At 43.5% G+C, this 20,824-nt stretch overlaps 4 protein-coding genes and 1 long non-coding RNA gene across 6 annotated transcripts; 2 read left to right on the top strand and 3 right to left on the bottom strand.

The window, feature by feature from the left end:
* The first annotated feature begins 37 nt into the window (after window positions 1-37).
* LOC112274261 (dnaJ protein homolog) lies at window positions 38-3,722 on the top strand. Its single transcript, XM_024503583.3, has 6 exons — window positions 38-304; window positions 673-847; window positions 968-1,109; window positions 1,941-2,217; window positions 2,411-2,609; window positions 2,792-3,722. The coding sequence occupies exons 1-6, from the start codon at window positions 152-154 to the stop codon at window positions 3,109-3,111; spliced, it is 1,266 nt and encodes a 421-aa protein (XP_024359351.1). The 5' UTR covers window positions 38-151; the 3' UTR covers window positions 3,112-3,722.
* A 660-nt stretch (window positions 3,723-4,382) lies between these two features.
* Window positions 4,383-5,486, bottom strand: LOC112274264 (uncharacterized). Its single transcript, XR_002967368.3, has 2 exons — window positions 5,085-5,486; window positions 4,383-4,626 (listed from the first exon to the last, which is right to left on the bottom strand). It is a non-coding gene; the product is annotated as an uncharacterized LOC112274264 (long non-coding RNA).
* A 162-nt stretch (window positions 5,487-5,648) lies between these two features.
* On the top strand, window positions 5,649-12,457 carry LOC112274263 (uncharacterized). Of its 2 annotated transcripts, none has more exons than XM_024503585.3 (17): window positions 5,649-6,036; window positions 6,777-6,933; window positions 7,177-7,343; window positions 7,469-7,550; window positions 7,645-8,534; window positions 8,625-9,145; window positions 9,270-9,301; window positions 9,524-9,656; window positions 9,931-10,028; window positions 10,185-10,229; window positions 10,428-10,533; window positions 10,706-10,832; window positions 10,975-11,090; window positions 11,262-11,338; window positions 11,529-11,663; window positions 11,817-11,885; window positions 12,054-12,457. In XM_024503585.3, exons 2-17 carry the CDS (start codon window positions 6,931-6,933, stop codon window positions 12,321-12,323), a joined length of 2,871 nt encoding a protein of 956 aa, XP_024359353.1. In that variant the 5' UTR covers window positions 5,649-6,036; window positions 6,777-6,930; the 3' UTR covers window positions 12,324-12,457. The 2 variants fall into 2 exon arrangements, with proteins under 2 accessions (XP_024359353.1, XP_090101786.1); XM_090245660.1 differs by having other exon boundaries at window positions 5,652-5,894.
* Window positions 12,458-13,322: 865 nt separating this feature from the next.
* Window positions 13,323-15,694, bottom strand: LOC112274262 (uncharacterized). The gene is made up of 3 exons (XM_024503584.3): window positions 14,861-15,694; window positions 14,410-14,610; window positions 13,323-14,089 (listed from the first exon to the last, which is right to left on the bottom strand). The coding sequence occupies exons 1-3, from the start codon at window positions 15,491-15,493 to the stop codon at window positions 13,673-13,675; spliced, it is 1,251 nt and encodes a 416-aa protein (XP_024359352.1). The 5' UTR covers window positions 15,494-15,694; the 3' UTR covers window positions 13,323-13,672.
* A 1,182-nt stretch (window positions 15,695-16,876) lies between these two features.
* Window positions 16,877-19,448, bottom strand: LOC112274259 (flavonoid 3'-monooxygenase CYP75B137). The gene is made up of 4 exons (XM_024503580.3): window positions 19,162-19,448; window positions 18,671-19,024; window positions 17,922-18,261; window positions 16,877-17,706 (listed from the first exon to the last, which is right to left on the bottom strand). The coding sequence occupies exons 1-4, from the start codon at window positions 19,431-19,433 to the stop codon at window positions 17,077-17,079; spliced, it is 1,596 nt and encodes a 531-aa protein (XP_024359348.1). The 5' UTR covers window positions 19,434-19,448; the 3' UTR covers window positions 16,877-17,076.
* Window positions 19,449-20,824: the final 1,376 nt, after the last annotated feature.

Below are 20,824 nucleotides of genomic sequence, written 5' to 3'. Positions count from 1 at the left end.
ATTCCACGGTTCGGTTTAGTTCCGGAGGTTTGAGCACTACGGCTCTGAGGCGGAGTTTGTAGGGAGCAGTAGTTGGGGCTGTTGTGTTGTGTGGAGCTCTGGAGAGTCTTAGTGCAAATCTGTAGAGAACAAACACAGGAAGTCTGTAGCCATGTTTGGGCGTATGCCTTCGAGGAAGAGTGATAACTCCAAGTATTATGATGTGCTTGGGGTGCCCAAGAGCGCGTCGCAGGATGAACTCAAGAAAGCGTATAGGAAAGCAGCAATTAAGAATCATCCTGACAAGGGCGGAGATCCAGAGAAGGTAGAGTTGCTCGCGATTTGAAGCTGAGTGCATGTTGCTGTCACGTAGTCTACATTAGAGTGTAGCGGGTTTAAGATTGGAAGTGTGATGCCGTGTCATCGTTGCGTACATCGTGTGGAAAGTCTCTGATTGTCTCGGCAGTGCCGATATTTCGGGGGTGGATTGTGTTCTGTGTAGCACGGTCCCTAACTCACAGGTCTCAAGAGTTTTTCTTTCCATCCCAACGTACTACACATGCTGTGATGGTGGCTGGCACCTTAGTTGTGGGTGTAGACATGGCTGCAAGCTCGTGTACTGTGGTATGAGAGAGGGACTTGAACTTGGGATTTAATTCTCTGGAGGGCTGAGACGTTTATGTATGCTTGCAGTTTAAGGAACTTGCTCAGGCTTACGAAGTTTTGAGTGATCCTGAGAAGCGTGATATATATGATCAATATGGTGAAGATGCACTTAAAGAAGGAATGGGTGGAGGAGGAGGTGGTGGACACAATCCCTTCGACATCTTTGAGTCGTTCTTCGGCGGTGGCAGCAGCCCGTTTGGAGGTACGAAATGTTCTGGCATCAGAGTTACAAGTTGTAGTTTTCTGCGAGTTTTCTTCAAAATCTGGAACTAAAGTGATCCGGGGTAAAGCATTCTCAATTTTTAGTTTTCGATTTTTACAGGCGGCAGTAGCAGGGGCAGCAGACGTCAGAAGAGAGGAGAAGATGTCGTGCATCCCTTGAAGGTCCCGCTGGATGATCTCTACAACGGCACATCGAAGAAGCTCTTTTTGTCTAGAAATGTCCTATGTCAAAAGTGCAAAGGGTAAGGATCGATGCTCTTTGCATTAGGCTGGATTCCATGATTGGACGATACTGTTCGAGCTTGTGACGCTACAGACACTTGTGCATTGCTTTTTTAGTGTGAAAAATCATATAATGAGTTCGTCTGCACCTTGCCACGGTCAATTCCCTCTCCTTGGTCAGAGGTTATTAGGAGAGTTCATAGTTTTTTTACTTTTTTATTTTAAATACATGGCATGTCAAATCTTCACGAAACGGTTTTGGGTTTCGCGCCTAGCGCCATGCGCGTTTTGCGAGTCTTAAATACAGTAGTGGTGTCTGGTCCAGTTACCCCTGACGTGTTCTAACTGTAGATTCATCTGGTTACTGTAACATGCGTAAAATTCTTCGGGCAATTCGAAAGTTTCTTGCTATGTGTAGAAAAATCACAGAAGCCATGATCCTCAGCAATGCACTTGTTTTACTCTGATCTGTAATGTTGACTCATCTGTAGCTTTAGTATGTTGAATTGGCAGAAGGCTCAGCTCTGAAATCTTCTTGTCTCACAGTGTTTGGGAGGTTGTTACGCAAGCTCTTTAGAATCAATTGGGTTTAGACAGGGATGTGTTACATTTAACTGTTCGTGTAGCAGGATGTCATTCTCAATACCGGATGAATGTCTAGTTGTTCAATACCTTGAATTCTCTTGTGTATGCACGCCGGGGTGTTGAAGTGAATTTCCTTTCGATTCATATGCTGAATTCGTGTCAGCAGTGATGTATCCGATCATCATTGGTGTAGGTTTCAGTTTCACCTTGATTTTGAACTTGAATTCACGCTTCACAACGTAACATTATTTACACAAATCGTGCAGGAAAGGGTCCAAGACGGGTGCATCCAGTCGGTGTGCAGGGTGTCAAGGTTCAGGGATGAAGATCTCAATCCGTCAGCTGGGTCCAAACATGATTCAGCAGATGCAGCACGTTTGCTCCGACTGCAGAGGCTCAGGTGAGACAATCAACGAGAAGGACAAGTGTGGGCAGTGCAAGGGTCAGAAGGTGGTGCAGGACAAGAAAATGTTGGAGGTGCACGTTGAGAAGGGCATGGTACATGGGCAGAAGATCACTTTTCAAGGCGAGGCTGACGAGGCGGTACGCGTTCTTGTAGCATCCCCATGTAGGATTGTGGGTTTAGGGTGTTGTCCTGCTACTAGAAAACAATCCGGAGATGGTGTTGGATATAGTTGTGCGTCGAGGGAGCCTTAGGTTTGACATATTAGAAGAGGATATTTCGTTGACAAAACGCTCATAGTTGGATCTTGTTTGTCATCTGTATTGTGTGCAGCCTGACACAGTGACTGGAGACATAGTGTTCGTGTTGCAATTGAAGGATCATCCAAAGTTCAAGAGAAAAGGGGATGATTTGTTCGTGGAGCACTCTTTGAATTTGACGGAGGCTTTGTGCGGTTTCCAATTTCCTTTGACCCACTTGGATGGAAGGCAGCTCCTAATTAAGTCCAATCCTGGAGAGATTGTTAAACCAGGTGCTTGAACCATCTATTAAACTCTGTTACAAGGTTTTGATCAGTGGCTTATGGTCTATAATCTACCTTGTTCAGTCTTGGTGTTAATTAGTATTATGCAATTTATAGTCTCTTTTCATTGGTACAGAAGAACATAATCTTGTGCAATAGTCTGTTGACGTATTTGATTTTATGATTTGCAGGTCAATTTAAGGCTATCAATGATGAGGGTATGCCACACTATCAGAGGCCTTTCATGAAGGGTAGGCTATATTTGCACTTTAGTGTCGAATTTCCCGAATCTGGTGCATTGACGCCGGAGCAGTTGAAAGCCTTAGAAGTTATTCTACCTCCTAGACCAACTAGTCAAATGACAGACATGGAGCTCGACGAGTGTGAGGAAACTACACTAATCGACGTGAACATTGAGGACGAGATGAGAAGGAAGCAGCAACAACAGCAGGAGGCGTACGATGAGGATGAGGAGTCCTCTGGGCCACGCATTCAGTGTGCTCAACAGTAGGTTTGACTGAAGCATTCTGCTCCGGGTTGGGTCTTGTTTTCTCTTAAGTGAAACTGGATTAGAAGGGTAGGAGCGGTTCACTACATTTTGTTTTTATCATTCTTAGGGGTACTATGGAGCACTTGTGGGTGGAATTTACCTGATTGGGATCATGAGTTACCTATTCTTCTGAAGATAGCACCAATTCAATTCAACATTGTAGTTGGTAGAGTCGTCATCATCAGTTGGCCAGTTCTGAAGGGCTCTTTTATCTGCCTAAATTGACCATGATGGAAGCAGAGAAAGTTTTATTACTAGTTTCTGTTGGAGGAGGTTGTAATGATGACTTTTGAAGTCGAATATTTAGGGGCACAATCACCTTTTCACCAACAACCTGTTATATCATGAATATGCGAATGTTATTAAATAGATCCATGGACAGAACCGGGTCCTTTGTTTTGCGGGAGGCGCCTTATGCGACTGCCTCATTGCATTTACAGAAGAGGGAGGCAAGAAGAGGCTGCAGCTTCTTAATTGGAATCCGCCAAGAAGTAGATGGAATAATTACTGTAGTAATATCGTTGATTTAATTGAGAATTTTCGAGATTTTCCTTGAAGGGAAGCATTATGAATCATGTTTCCAAGGGTTTAGTTTTGTTCTTTGGTGGTCAGACTCTGTTTTGGACATTGATAGACCCAGTAACCTTAGCACTGGGAGACAGAGCAATATACGATGCCCTGTGACAGTCCCTGCAAAGAGGTGGCAAATTCACTGTTTTGTGTTAACTTTGCAAAGTACTGGCAGCTCCACCACTCTTCATCGGAGCTGGTACACAAACCAACTGAATTTCTCTTAGTACTTCATTTGAACGTCCGTTTGGAAGGATTGTTAATTCTCTCATTTATAGCTACACTTGGTTGTGAAGAGAACCTCACTCTCGTATGTACGACAATGTATATTCTGGTTGAGAAGGGACTGTTAAAAGATCTTGTACACTATGAGCTGTAGTGTTGGGGAGTCCACGCTGGAGTTTAATTATTTCGTGTGGCCAAATTCGACCTAATAACACATGCATAGATATGCTTAGTTGTCATATGAAGCGTGTAAGTTTATGTTGCATTGTATATCCTTTTTGTGAAAAATCATGTTTGCGCCAAAGCTTTTTCAAGGTTTAAATATATATTACACACAAGTACTAAATATTTAACCAAATGGAGCATAATTTTATCCACGAGCAATGAAAATTCTTGAATTACAAATTGTAGTATGTGACACTGATAGAAATTGCAGTAGACATGTCTGGATGTAAAAAATTTAACTCAAAAGTCAGGGTTGCTTATTATACAGAACTTGTTATTTTTTTAGCAATGAAAATGTACTATGTTGGAATACAAAGAATATGTGCTCATGAACCAATCACACATGAGCAAAAATGCGATTAGGTAGTGAGCTGGCTGCTGCTACCTAAGTTTCTTCACATTTCCTGGCCCGGAAGAGTGCTGCGTGCTTTCTTACTACTGAGCTCGTGGAGATAACTGCATCCAAAAGGCGGTATGAAAGAGCTGAGTAAGAGGTTTTAAATCGCTGTTTACGGATCTTTCATGTCAAAGCTACAAACCTAACAGGGCATCACAATTGCACCGACGAAATTGTAAGATCAAGTGCGCAAGACTCCAGCGGATCGACTTTATGCCGAATCATGAATTGAAAACAACAAACGATGAACATTAGCGGTGCTAGAAAATCGACTTCAAGGTGCTTTTAATCCTGTGATTCCGGTCAATTGGCCCTACTGAGGCCCTCCTAATAGAGTTTAAGAGTTTCAAACCTAAACCCTAAGCCTTTGATACAAAACAGTGCCGGATTTTACAAACAAAGTCTTATGACCTTTCCTGCAATGCAAGCAAATTTCGAGTACGGAAGGTGCAGACACTGCCAGACCCCAGAGAACACGGTAACATCCAGCTAGAAGTTAGTATCTGAAGCACTCTACCTTCTGAGAGTGGTGATTCAGCTGCAGCTAACTTAGGAATCCACCAGTGCGACCAGCACTTTTTCACACCCAAAGGAGACAGCAACGCCATTCACGCTCAACACCGTTTCTCTTGCAAAGTATTGGAATGTCCACAACACCCATAACTTTGTTGCTAAACCCCTAATTAGACCCCACACCTTGCTGGCCTGGAAATCACCAAATCGCCCCGCAAACCATCGCTACTTGAGAAACCATAAAGAAGATAATTGAGCAGAACGTGAACAGCTTCGCATACTTCTGGAAGATCTGAGATATCTGTGACAGTGGAATCGGTAGTTGAACACAATCTTGCGATAGGAAGTACTGCACTCCGACGGTGCTCGAAGAATGAACCGGAAAAGGTACTGAAGAAAAGAGCTATGTGGGTGGATCTGATATTCATCCATTCACGGGAGTCCGGAAACACTAACAAGACGTTACGATGGAAGCTTCTGTTGGCCGCGAGAACACGGTGATAGACCTCAGGGGTCCTGTGGATTGAGACAAGGATGGCGCCGGCTGCGAGCAGACGTGGGATCCACTTTTCCCGCAGCGATACGACGATTTTTTTATATTAGAGATTCGGTTAGAGTGTGTGAGACTGGCCCAATTTGATTTTAACTTACAGACCCTAATAGTGTGCGGGGTAGGGGGCGCAGTGAGAATGAACTAGCTGATCAGAACGTCGAAGACGTAATTTGGATGGCATGGCGCTCTTGTAGCGGTTTGCAGGCGAGGCATTGGTGTAGATGCCTTGGATACTTTCCACGAGTGCGCTCGGACGCAAATGTGGGTCTCTTGCTCTTTCCGCACTTTATTTGTCTTGAAAAGAGCAAACAAGAGAGCTTGGATCCTGCAAGGTCTTTTGTATTCATCATCTCGCAACCGATTGGGTTCTGGAGCTGGTGTCTTGAGGGGGATGTCCACAAGTGTAAGATAATTCACAGTGGGACTCTCGTTTTTGCTTTTTTTTTTTTTTTTTTTTTTTCCTTGCCGCTCCATTTTCGATTAGATAGGCATCAGTAACTGATTGAATGGGCGAAGTGGTATAATTTCCATGTTTGAACCTTGTTGTCGGATGTCTCTTGCTGGTATTTGCAGTGTGAAGTGTAATGGGTGTGCATGGATTGATGCTGACTGAAGTCCATTTTGTACTTTCTCTCCTTTTGCCTTTGGAATTCACTGCAGGGTGGTATTCGAATTCTCAACAGTGGAGTCAATGTTGTTCGTTCATCTAGTCTTTGGTGGGAGAAAGTTGAGGTGACTAGATATATGAGAAGAATATGTATACCACCTTGTTTCGATCGTTCTAGCGAAACACTGCTGTGTCGAACGATCTCTATCAGGATTTAGTACGATGAAGTAGTATGATCTAGTAGTAGGCTTTAGCAGAATGAAGGTCCTATCATACAACGGATTGTAGTCGTACAAGGTGGGGTGAAAGTCCGTTTGCTGCCATATTTTTTTGAGATTGACTGAGATGAAGCAGCCATCGAAATTTGAATTGCAGGAAAGGAAACAAAATAGGCGGTACTCATAGTAGGGGTTGAGGGGAAGAGAGAGAGAGAGCTAGAGAAGGAGGTCATGTCTGGGGTATCGTAATCTGAATCTAGAGGTGGAAGATTGAGAATTTTTGTTGAGCTAATTGATTATACGCTATTGGGTGTGCAGAAATGACCATGCCTTCTCCTTGACCACGATGCATTTCTTTACTTTCAAGAGAGTGTGTGAGGAACCACGAGGGATACTCTGGAAGTTTTGCATTTGGCGGCCTTGAGCATATTCTTTGTTTCCAGCTGGGGCTGACCTTAAAAAACAACCGGAAATGGTACTTTTTCATTGCTACCTTTAGTTATTTTTGTTACAAACATTCTTGTTTACGCTGGGTATGAACACTTAATTGAAACGTTCTGTTGTCAGGATCTCGTGGTTCTGTGTGCATCTACGATCTTGAGTCGCTGCCTGCTTAGAAGCTCTACAATTGCTCAATTTCTTGAGTATTGTGAAGCATCAATTTACTCTATATGTCGGTTTTTGACTCCAGCCATGATGTGATTTGAATCCTATGCAGGATACCATTTTGACCCGTTCACTTGCGGGTGTGTCGGGACACCTACTGCCAATAGGGCGTGGGGAGTTCCAATCCACTTCACCAAGCATTCATTTGATTTCCTCATACCACTGCGCTGGATCAAACAATAACAATTCGACCATAAAAACTCCATTCCTTGGTGAGAGGTATGGAGGACAAGCGATTATTCTAACACTCTTACATGTCAATATCCACGTCTTCCTGGCAATCCATCGTTAGAATGTGCACATAGAGCAGATGCTTAACTAGTCCGTAACTTAATTTTTTGCAGGGTTTTGGTGTCTAGGAATGTAAACACAACCAAAGCACTTCGACGAATTTGGCATGGCCGTGTTTTTGTTTCCGTTCTCAAGGTGAGTTTTATGTCCTTGCCAGCATGGAAGTGGGAAGGTGTAAAGTTGCTTCTTCTTGAAGGGAGTAGTGATGGCTTCACTGTTACGCTTGCAGGGTGAGAATAACAATGGTAGTAGAGGATTCCAAATTCCAGACGATGTTGAGTCCCTCAAAGTTGCTCTGGCCGCTGCCGAAGCTAGAGCTGATGCTGCAAAGAAAGCTGAGAAGCAAGCCTTGGAGGCTTTGACAGCCATGGAGGGAAAATCATCAGACACTGTCAAGACCTCTCGCAATATGAAACAGATCAAGCTTAAGGGAGGGAACGACGATGCAGATGGCATTAGTCTCGCCGTGCAGGTAGAAAAAATTTCAGAGGCTGCGATTCAAAAAGCTACTGCTCGCATAACGGAAGATGCCACGTTGAAAGTGGCTGCTGCTGAAACCGCAGCTGCTGAGGCTGTTCTCCAGCTTGAGGAAAGGTTGCAACGGGCAGTAGATGAAGCCGCGTCTGCCGTTGCTGGGGAGACTCAAGTAGCAATTGATGAAGCCAGGGCAGCCGCTAAAGTAGCTAAAGCTCAGGCTGCTAAATCTGAAGCACTCTTAAACGAACAAGTGAATGTCTTAAATGAATTGGCAGAGATTGAAGCGAAGATGCTAGTACTGGAAGAGGCTCTCCTTGCTGCGGGTCGACAGTTGCAAATTGCAAATGGAGAAACAGAACGTGTACGCATTGAGCTTGACGCAGTTCAATCTTTCATAAAAACTGCGACAGCTAGGGCTGAAGCAGCGGAAAAGACTATTATTGAGGTACAAAAAGCTGCTAGCAAAGCAGCGGATGAGCGTGAGGCCAGTGCATTGACTGCAATCGACGCAGTGAAGAAAGCTGCGAAAGCAAGGCAAGTGGCCGACAAGGTCGCCTTTGAAGCTGAGGCAGATGCCCTTCGGAGTGCAAACGATGCATCTCACAAAGCTAGTGAAGCTCGCAGACTTGTCATAAAGTCCAGGTAAATGATGTTCATTTTATGTCTTGATTTTTTTGAAACCATTTTCCAACTCCAATATTGATTACATGTCCACTGTTTTAACTTTGGCAGATGCGAATCTTTAGAGAAATCATTGGTAGCTGCAGAGGGTGCGGCGGCTGCTTGGAGGAACAGAGCGCTTACGGCTGAGGAGTTACTGAGGCAATCCAGAATAAATGGGGTTGAGATTGATAGTAGTAGTCCGGTGCCTGACCTTCTACCGCCAAATATAGGTCGCCTTGAAATGCTTCCAGGTAGTGATGCAAAAATCAAAGACCTTCTTGAAAATGGACCTAGACGGGAAACTCCGGACTGGATGAAACGGCGCCTTCAGACAGGGCAGCAAAACTTGCCACCAATGCAACCTACTTCGATAACCGCCGACATTGATGCGGCGATCCCTTTGGAATTGCCTACCCCCGAGGATGTTTGGGACGTTGCGAAGTCGAAGGTAAAGGAAGATGACAAATACACCGTGCGAGCAGCAGAGAAGGAAGCACTTGACTTGCAACGGAATGCCTTGGAAAGAGCTCTTCAGACAAAATCCCTTAGAACCCTTGTGAGGTATCCTGAAGAATCCGAGTCAAAGACAGGTCACCTGCAAGATTCCAACCCTGTTTTACTTTCATCAATCTGCTGCCATTGCTTTGATTCTTCAGTTTTGCCGCTAAGGTTGCCCCTTGACAGTTGATAATTATTAATTTTGCGTATGTGCAGAATCTGGCACTGGATCTGGTCGCGAGATTGTGGTATGTGCCTATGCTGTTCCATCGTCATATAGGCCGAAAATATATCAGGATTTAATTTTTTCAAAAGCCTCTTTTCACTCTGATCCACTTGGTTTATCAGACTTTTGCTAACATCTATGTTCCTATATGTGTTGTTATACTAACATCTTTGCGATCGTTTCGCCTCTTGTATGCTCTACTCTTGACATCTGTGTTGATATCGTGAATTGCTTCTTGTGTCAGTTTCAAGGTTTCAACTGGGAGAGCTGGAGACGGCAATGGTGGTTGGAGATGTCAGCTAAGGCCTCGGATCTTGCAAAATGTGGAATAACCACAATCTGGCTTCCTCCACCCACTCAATCCGTCGCCCCTCAAGGTAGCTAATGCCCACGTCACCTGTGCTTGTCCCTGCTGCCAAATATTAAGAACATGAAAATTACACCTTAGTATCTCTGCCTACTGTAACAATTACTCTTATTAAACCCGAGGCAGGTGAGCCTGGGTGGGCTATCCTGTATGAGAAGCAGAAAGTAATGACAGTTGGCCAACTGTAGTTGTCTCAGCTGCTGTAATTAGATATGCGAAATACTTTCACATGTGTCAGATTTCCAATTTAATAAAACTGTCATGTGCTGAGGAGATTATTGCAGGTTACATGCCAGGTGATCTCTACAACTTGAATTCAGCTTATGGAGGATCGGAGGAACTGAAACTATGTATAAATGAGATGCATAAGCATAAAATCCTTGTAAGTTGTCCAAATTATATCTCTTAATTCCTTGTGATGCTATTTTTAGTATTCACAAATTGGAATTGTTTATTCTACAATGTTGTTAGAAGGAGTGGGTCATCATTTCACTAGTTCTATCCCAGATTTCTCACATCGACATTTCTCTGACTTCAGGTTCTTGGAGACGTAGTTCTTAATCATCGTTGTGCACAGAAGCAGGTAATGCAGGGTGTTGGAGAACGTCAAGATTCTCCCTGACTTTGAAGCTAATTTGACTCATTGAGGAATACATGTAGTGTTTAGATGATGTGAACGAACCAAAAGAGGTCTGAATTGCGGCAGTAGGTTGGTGTAGAATCCTGAATTTCAGTTCTATATGAACTGACGTTGCGTAGCTTTGACGTTTATGATCACCAGAGTCCTAATGGAGTATGGAACATATTCGGAGGCAAGCTCGCGTGGGGACCTGAGGCTATTGTAGGGGATGATCCCAATTTTCAAGGGCGGGGAAATCCTAAGAGCGGTAAGTTTGATAACGACTTGTGAATCTCTGGGCTAAACCTTACCCTGTTCGATAGTTGATCGGGCCACTCATCACGTATACAGGATTTATATTGGAACCCAAGTGTTTGCGTGTTGAATTAAAATGTTTTTCGATGCTCGTATTAAGCATATTCCTGGGTCAAACCGTGCAGGGGACTTTTTTCATGCTGCTCCAAATGTCGACCATTCCCAGAAGTTCGTTCGCAAGGACATCATGGAGTGGATGCAGTGGCTGCGCACTGAATTCGGATTCGATGGCTGGCGGCTCGACTTTGTCAGGTCCAAACATTCTCTTTTATGACTACTATCTCTCGACTACATATTCTGTGCTAGTAAAATGTAAGTTGGTTCATGTGGGAGCAGGCTTGTCCTTATTTTTCTCTCACGAAGACGAGCATCTCCTTTTATGACACTGGAACAGGGGGTTTTGGGGTGGTTACGTGAAGGAGTACATCGAAGCAACAAAGCCAGCATTTGCAATCGGAGAGTACTGGGATAGTCTGTCGTACGAGGGTGGACAAGTGAGCTACAATCAAGGTTCAGGATTCTAGCGCTATCAAGTTGCTTATTTACTCATAAACCTATGCGTTGCTATTTGTTACTAGGCAGTTTTTATATCTTTTAATCCCTCCGTCAATGTTCTGGTAATGTCACGCTACGATGTATTCACTGCCGTTTCACTCATCGTCAACTATGATTTGAGTGCAGATGCTCATAGACAGAGAATTGTAAACTGGATTAACGCAACTGGTGGTACATCTTCAGCGTTTGATGTGACAACTAAGGTAAGTCAAATGCTGCTGCCTTGTTTGACTCACTGTACTTAATTTCGTAGTTTTTCGCTAACCTTTTAATGTGACTTGTTTATAATGCGCGAGAATCACCGTGACTCGTATCAAGGGTGCACGAACTGATAAGAGGGATCATAAAACCATCCTGTTCAGCTATTGCACTAAACTCCTTCATCTTTTACAGGGCATTTTACATTCAGCACTTCATGGTGAATTCTGGAGATTGATAGATCCTCAAGGGAAACCACCCGGAGTGATGGGCTGGTGGCCTTCTCGTGCAGTCACGTTCCTTGAGAACCATGACACCGGATCAACGCAGGTTTGCACTCTATCTACCATTCTAGACTTGATCTATTTGGTAACCGTAAGTATCTAGTTAGATAATTTTAGTCCTGTATGCTACAAACCACTACAATCGTCGTCCTTGAGTACTTGACATGACCCTGATAGTGCCATACGTTACTGTTTTCAGGGTCATTGGCCATTCCCTCGCGACAAGCTAATGATGGGTTATGCGTACATCTTAACACACCCTGGCACAGTAAGAAAACCGGTCACCTTCAACCTTAACTTATGATTCAGTTTCTGAAGTCTGCGAATCTCAACAGTTTTGTTTGTTTGAATGCCAAGATAACTTCTGCTGATGTACTAAAATGAAGTTCTCAGTCATCTCATATTTTCAGACTCTGGTTTCTTGTCTGCTTTGCAGCCTGTGATTTTCCACGACCACTTCTACGACTTTGGGCTGCATGATCAAATAGCGGAGCTTATCGCTGTAAGGACACGGACTGGTGTGCATTGTCGGAGCCCAGTAAAAATATTTCAAGCAAATTTTGAAGGATATGCTGCTCAAATAGGGGAGAACCTAGTCATGAAAATCGGTCACCTTGACTGGAACCCATCGAAACAAAACAATCTGCCAGGAAGCTGGGACAGATGTGTAGACAAGGGTGAGTATCAGCTCTGGGAAAGGATATAACTAGATTACACAATTTTCCATCTGCCAAGGCGTGAACCTAACTTGACGACGTGCTATATGGTTATGTATAAACATTCTTATTTTTTTCTGCCAATGCAGAAGGGTAAAGTTTCTATTCATCATTTTCTTTACCATTCTCCTGATTTTGTCTTCCTTCTACCAATGCGGAATGCACCCTTCCATAGTATAGGAACAGTCACTGCTCAGTTCTGTAGCTGGTGTATGAACAGTAAAACATCGATGTAAAGTTGGGTATTGCAGTAAACTGATCAATGCTAATATTTTTTCATTAGTAACCCTGGTAAATCCAGACGTTCCTGCGATGAATTTTTCTAGAGAATCCCATGTAACAAAGTTCAAATTTAATTTCTTAGATTATTGTTAATGCAGAACATCTTCCTAGCTATCTGTTTTAATAAAACTTCCCAATGATTTAAATTTCAAAAACATTCACGTATCCAAATTTGCATGAACATATTTTCCATCAGGTTATAACAGGAAAGATGATATATAATGATAGTAAACATGATTTAAGTTTCTTTTGGTGAAGTATTTTTTTAGAAAAATGGGTTAATTTTGTAAGCTTGAGTACGGTTTAAGTCAAATATGGTGACTTTTAAACAAGACTGAGAAGCTTTATATTCAACAAAATATTTTATTACACATACTCTAAACATTCGTAATAACAGAATACTGTATGAAAGTAATTATTCGTTAACTGAGAAGCATACACTGCACAGTGGGTATTAAGTGAATTTGCTTGCCAACCTCACTAACTGAACCACATAAGCAGTATATGATTGGGCAGTGGGTGCAAGAGAGATGATCAACTCTCTTCTAAACTAACATGCTTCCATTAGGAAACAGAGTCTGGAAGTAGTTGTAGAAGATAGTTTCGTTCAACTATGTGGCATACACTCTTCTTATCATCAGACTCTGCGTCAGGTGCCCATAGGAAAATATCATCACCAAATCATCTTTGCCACCATGGAGGACAAGTTGGTGTGCAAGCCATACAGATTTCAGATATTTGTTGATGATAGTGTTGTAACAATTCGGCAAAACTATCTGTTCCCAGGCATGTACTAACTTTGAAATTCAAAAGATAAACCTGACATGTGCTACGAGTTAAATTCAAACCGCCAAATCTGATGTTTCTCAATACTTGGATTCTTCTCTGACCTAATAATCAATCCATACTTTCCAGAACCTGCAAGTATGGATGATGGGAATCCTGAACTCCTTCCTATCCTATAACTTCAGACATACCCAATGAACAGACGGTGCTACCTTTCATGTACACTTCAAAACTAAGCTACCCTTATAGTGGTACAAAGAGGGGCTAATGACTACCTGTCTTCATCCCTAGCAGCCAGAAGTCGTAACCTCTCTTCAGCCGCAACACTACCTGTCTTGTTTTTTTCTTCTGTCAGCAAAGATTTGAGGTCGCTTCCGTTTGCAAGGCTGTTAAACTCCACGGACTTGGAAGGCATAGATGGATACCGCCGCTGACATAGGGTCATTAACCTCTTAATTGATTGCAGATACTTTCTTGTGGTCTCGTCGTTCATAATATGTGCAACACTGTTGGTGTAAATCTTTTCACGAGCCGAACGTTCGTGAATACCCACCATAGTCACTCCAATGGGCCACGGTGCATTTCCAATGGCAAGTTTAATGTACTGATCCATAGCTGTAAGATAATCTCGCTCCATGCAATTTTTAACTATAATCATCAGAGCTGTTCGAATATCATCAGGCAGAATCTGTAGAAACATAAGTTTCAAAGTTAAACCCTCAAAATGCCACTCTAGACAGAAGTGCTCTTCCCACGTTCTGACATTCCGGCATATGATGTAAACACTAACATGCATGCTCTAAGCAACGTGATGCTTTCACTTCAACGCTTCTACACATGTCTTGACCATTTTGAAAATACGAGACACAACCTTGAGAAGAGAGCTACACAGAAGTATAAATGATAGGAAATTACAAACTTGAATCACCCCTGAAATAAGGCCATTAGTTTAGGTGACCAAGCCCATGAAGATAAGAGAAGATTCATTAACAGAGGAAGGGCACTTACTTTTTTGCGGCACATCTTGAAAAGGGGCTTGAGATATCGAGCACATTGCTTGAAAGTCGCCACACTTGACTTGCCTCGTCCAGTTCTTTGCTCAGCTTCTGGCCGGTTTTCCAACTCCTGCTCCCACTCCAGAAGCAATCGTTTGAAGAACACCAGAATCTTGTCTTCGTCCGACAACTCGTCAAAGTTAGCCTTCAACCTCTGCGACACATAACAGATTTTTGCACGAATGATGAATTTGAGTTGAAATGACCAGTTTACTGCAATCAAGACCCTCTTGTCACACGTAAAGCCAAACCATCATCTCTTGTAACGCAAAATAAGCCCTAAATTTTGCTTACTTATAAAACCACATGCTTCTAAACAAGATTCTCATGTAAAAAAAATCGAGAAAGTCTGGATTTCGCCTCCACTTCAAATGCTTCTGTGTGTGTTTACAAATTATATGTACCTTCACGTCCTTGTCATTATCAATGCCAGAAGAAAAACCACCATCCCCAGTAATGTTCTGTTCGCCACCTCCACCACCGTCCCTATCACCGTCGTCACCGCCGTCCTTCTCCTTGTTCTTCTCCTTCCGGGGCTCCAACCGCCCATGCTTTTCCCGTTTTCGAAGCTCAGCCATATCCACCAGAAAGTCATTACGCTGCCCCTCCATCAGCTCGCTGTCTGGGTCGGTCATCCCAGCCTTCAACAAAGCTTTCAGCCGGGCAAGCCGATCGTCATCATCTTCCCCAAACAACGTCACCGGTTGCTTCAAGTACCGCAATCTCCTAATCACTTCCGCCCTCGGCAGCTCCAACTCGTCCAACGTCTCCTCCTCACTACCAACCTCCTTCGATTTCGACGACAGCTTCGCCGCTGCAGGTGCCGACACACTCGCATCCGTGCCAGCCGCAGAGGAATCCTGCGTCCCAGGCGCGGCTTTCTTCTTCGCTTTCTCCAGAAGCTCCTTCTTCTCTTGTTCCTTCTTCCTTTCCAACTCCCGCTGGTCAATCTCCCCTCTCCTCACGAACTTCCTCCCTTTAGAAACTTCGCTCGTAGCCTTTCGCTTCCGTTCCAGCTCCGCCTTAAGCGCATCCATTGCTCCAAGCCCCAAACTATCCCCGCACTAGGGTTCCACACCACCACCGCAATTCCACAACTCCAATCCAGCACTTATTCTCACTGCACAGAAAAATCCCTCGCAAGCGCTTCACATGTCTCTTCCCAATTCAGGACGCTCCAAGAAACCGCTCCTAACTCCAATTCGGTGCGACGCAGAGTGGCTATCGGGAAACCCTAATCCATAGGGATGCATGAAGCAAGAAGACTTTCAAATAGTAAAGTCTCGGTACAGGCCGAAACCGGGTGGCATGGATACCCACCGGTCACCGCTATCCCGGTACATAGAACTCTATATTGAATTGCCTCAAGGCCATACAGCTCCTATGGCCGCCTGCTGTAACTTTCCGAGCCCTGCAGCTTCAAAATAACGAAATCGATGGATGTACTGTGGTATTTTTCATCACTAGATCTCAAATTGGAGGATGACGTGAAATAAAATAATGAATAGAAAATTAGTGCAAATTGGTGTCACGGCCTATGTTTTATTGTTAATTTAAAAGTGTTGTATATATTTTTGAAGCAACAATGACATATTCATCTTTCACTTTTTCTGTTTGATTTTTGTTTATAAAAATAAAATCATGTTTAGATCCAACATTTGTAATTATGTTTTGCTATCGTAATTAATAAAAAGTCAAATTTATCATTAAAAGATTCATATGTCTTGAGATTTAAAAAAAAAAAAAAAAAAAAAAAAAAACTCTATAGATTTTAACATTTTATTTTTTTTAATTCTCTAATTTAATATCATGTAAAGCAGGATATTTATAATATATCGCATATGAAATAATATCATATAGCAACAGAAATTATATTGATTTACATTTTTAACGTTTCATTAAACACACATATAGTCTTAAGTTTTTCTGTTGTATCAAAGTAGTATGTGGTCTTGCTTGGTACGAAATATTTTATACAACTTTTGTATAACTTCAGAATATAATGACTACATTCTTTACAATTATTTCACATGCTTAAAATATACATAAATAAAATAAAAATAAAATAATAAAAAAAAAGTTTCTTAGCTTGTATAATTAAAACATTGAATACTTCCACCAACAACATTTCTACATAACAATTTATAAATTTCCACATTAAAAAAATCATGTCTACAAGAATTAAACTTGTTCAGGAGAAAAAAATATTATTTATGTCTTTTAAATTACCTTATTTCCCTTGCCACTCTACTTCTTATTGTCAATTATACTGCGCTTAATAAACATTAATCAGATCCTCACATAACCTTGTTTACATGAAAGTTCCTTCCGAACTTCTTCTGACCTGAAACTATGAATTCGTTCCAGAGTTCTTGCGTTAACACGATGATGAGAAATCAAATTGCACTGCAACAGTCTGCTGTCCACCAATGAGCAAGATCACTTTCTTGTGCATCAAGGTACATTCAGAAACTCATTCTAATACGTGATGGAAAGACTCACATCGCGATCACTCTGCAAAACCTACGAACTTGTTCCATGTCAAGTAATTACAGGAAATTTTGGTACAGTTTGAAAAGATTCCATCGACATCTCACATCATTCTCAATGTCAACAAGTTTTAGTACAAAGCGGCGGACTCTCTGGGTGTAGCATAAATCATCAAGGGTGATGCCTTAGGAGCAGCAACACCAAACGTTTCGGTCATGTCCAAGTCCTTGGGTTGTTGGCCGTCTGGCAAAGAAAACTCCACGCTGTGCAGGAGGTGGGCCAGCACCAAAGGAATAACAATTACAGCCATGGGCAGTCCTGCACAGTTCCGTCTCCCAGATCCGAAGGGGACTAATTGGAACTGAGTGTCACCAATAAATTTGAGCGCTTCTCTTCCCAAAAATCGCTCAGGGTTGAACTCCTCTGGTTGCTCGTAGACAGCAGGGTCTCTATGGATTGCCCATTGGTTGACAAAGAGACGAGTACCAGCGGGAAGACTATATCCAAGGAACTCAAAAGCTTCGCTTGACTCACGAGGGAGACCCAACGGAGTTGCTGGATGGAGACGGAAGGACTCTTGCAGAACTGCATTGAGGTAAGGGAGGTGTTCAAGGTGTTCTTCCTTGACAAGCTGATCAGATCCAACAACAGAGTTCAATTCTTCACGTACTCGTTTATACGCCTCAGGGTGTCGAAGAAGCTCGGTGATGGTCCACTCAACTGTGGTCGCACTTGTATCAGTACCAGCGACAAGGACGTCCTGTACATCACCGAGTAGTACAATGCATCAGATCACATTATCCAATATCCGACATAAAGAAACCCAGAAACTTCAGACGATCTTTCTCTTCACTTTCCCTGCCCAGTAAAAACTCACATCATAATACCATCAAATGCACTGGAAATGCCAATGAAAAAGTAAAAATTCAGAAATACGAGTGACAAGCCGGGGGAAAATTGAGCAAAGAATCTTACCATGAGCAACATTAGGCAGATGTCATCAGGGAGAGGAGTAGTGCCATCAGATAGTGTTGATGACAGCAATACGTCCACAAAATCCTCAGGCTCTCCTGTACTTCGTCCCTCGGCATGGAGTTTCTTACGCTCATCGAAGTTGGTCATTCTCCTCATCATTTCCAAAACAATTTCCCTGGTCTTACGGTAAAGGAGTGGTTTACCTTGCAATCTAGTGAGGAATCCCAAGTAGGGGAGAAAATCACTTATGACCACATCTCCCGCCTGGGAGAACATTAGGGCGGTCACATTATTGAAGTCCATTGCATCTTTCATTCCTTTCTCATCTGTCCCGAAGTACCTGTTCAAATCCAACGATTTGTCTCACTTCAGTACAAAGAAGAACACTCCAACTTCCAATTTCTGCAATACCACCCTAAATACCTGCAGTGACCAAAAATCCAATTCGAGAGGATAGAAAGGCCCTAGGATCATTGCCCAAGTAAGCATGATAACAGGGCAGTGGCAGACGTGTACATGCTTCGGGCAAACCTCATTTAGCAAACCCCGCTCGTAAAGCTCAATAACCGAACAATGAACACTCCGATTCGATAATGCTGGTTATGATCGCAACCAAGAGGCGCCATTTTGTATAATCAAAACTTACTGGAAAGAGAGATCATCAACTGCAAAATACAATGTCGCCAGGTCACCTACCAAGGCTTATCACCCACAACCTATACACGGAACACAGGGTAGGGCTAGTATACCTGTTGTTCATGATCACACGCGTCAAGTTGTTGAACAGCAACCTGTGCAGCCATGCGTGAAGATCAACGGGGCCTTTCTTATCCGATTCCTCGAAGAGCTCCTTGATGGAAATGCTGATCTCCTCGAGCCGGGTTGCCTGGTATGCTTCCAATCGCTTCTGCGTGAACAACTCATGAACGCACGTCTTCCTCAAATGTCGCCAGTGTGGGCCATAACGTGACGCCGTGATGTTTCTGTACTCTGTTAGCTGTTCAAAGAAGCAACCACCCGGACGGTTCGAAAATAGGATGTCGTGCGTCTTGAACAGTTGTTTGGCGACATCCGCAGAAGAAATCACTATGCAAGGAACCTCTCTGCGATAGAGCACAGGCACCAAGAATCTCACGAGCCTTCTCAAGACGGTCACAATACAAAACGCATACCCTCCGAAGCAATGCAAATCCGTATGAAAACAAGGCACATCATGCATCAGGAAACGACCATTGCCTACCCAAGACGAAGGTACATGAGACTTCCATATTTACGCGCCAATTTCTCCAGAGATCGATGAGGGAGGCCAGCTAGAGAGGCTATGTTGCCAAGAATTGGCCATGGCGCCGGGCCTGGTGGAAGCTTCCTGCGTCCCACCGTCGAATTGAATATGAACTTCGCAATCACAGCTGCCGCAACCACAGCGACCGCCACACTCCCCCAGTGTGCCACCAGACCGTTTATCCATTTCGCAAGATCGAATGCACCCCCTGAGCTATCCGGCGTAGCCATTGAGCTCCTCCCCTAATCCCCTGTGACTGAGCCCACACAGACGCAGACCTCCTACTTATTCCATCAAGTCCTTCATAGCATTCCCTGCATGAAGCACAGTGTCTTACAACTACTACGGAAAGAATCCTGCGCGAACCGGACATTTTGAGAGGAATCGGAGTGGCGTGGTCCGGGTTCATGGATGGCGCAAGTGGAAAAACAATCTATAAAAAGGGATTCCGTAGACACAGATGCTGACAACCCAAGCACTGTACGAGCAACGAAGATAGAAAGCAGGGATAGGCACTTCTCTGGCGAGGCTCCGCCGACCCCACGCGACTTTCCTGTTATTTTTGTCATAATCACCCGCACTTTCTGCAGAGCTCTGGCGCTATTCGCGACACACGCCTATCAACGGATCCCTAAAGGCACCGTGCTCACCGCTATCCACCAGGCCAGGGGGTGTTATTCCGGCTCCCTTGAGGATCCCACACGACTAATGCCTGGCAGGTGAAAAATATCGCACATGGATAACGAATCACGAGGAGAACATAATTCTCTTTCGAATCTCCCACCACTATGCGCAATCCATTCCAACAGCACCCCGAGCAGAAATCCAGCTCGGTGATCTCCGCTTCCGTTCAAGACCGCATTCATCCGCATTGTCGGAACACGCCAGCTACGAAGACCGAGACATCTACGCTGTAAACAATGGCGATGAACTGTTACAGATTTGACTCGAACTTCGCCGGTGCAATGCTGGGTTGCTCCATCCGTCGTCTTTCTGTACTTCGGACCTCGTCCTCCTCCTCGTCCTCCTCCGCCTATCGACGCCGTCGACCCGTAAAAAACCCTGTACGTCCTCCCGAATCTTAATAAAGCTTCACTGTTGAAGGTCTTGGCGTTCCCCTGGTCGTCGGGAACAAGGATGAGTTATATGTTCAAATCATGGGGTGCTCATTCATCTTTCCACGCAGCTTAGTTCCAAGTTGTTATACTAATTAAAGTAATCAATTGTTTGATAAAGCAAATGGAGAATCTATGTTGGGGTGGGGGGGGGCCACAAAGTGGGAAGGTGGGGTGAAGCATGATGTGAACTTGCTTGGCTCTCCGCGTGTTTTCATTATTTTAGGGTTTCGACCTGCTGCATGAAGAAAGTGGGAAGTGAATTCTTGGTACTTCTCCTGGTGAAATTCGTTGACCCACTAGTGGATTGGGGCCATTATTTATAGTTGATTTCCTGTTCGGCGACTTCTCTTTGCAAATCCATACAAAAAAATTCTTTTTTTGCATGTCTCTTTCTTTTCGTTTTTTCTGTTGACATATTTGGGGTATGCTAGATGCATTGATTAGTGGGAATAACATGTAATATTTTTCACAGGTACACAGTATATATACACACACTCAAATTT

Source organism: Physcomitrium patens, chromosome 21 (genome assembly GCF_059467195.1).
Source record: "Physcomitrium patens ecotype Gransden chromosome 21, ASM5946719v1, whole genome shotgun sequence".
Lineage (NCBI taxonomy): Eukaryota > Viridiplantae > Streptophyta > Bryopsida > Funariales > Funariaceae > Physcomitrium > Physcomitrium patens.
This window is presented reverse-complemented; position numbering and strand designations above follow the sequence as displayed.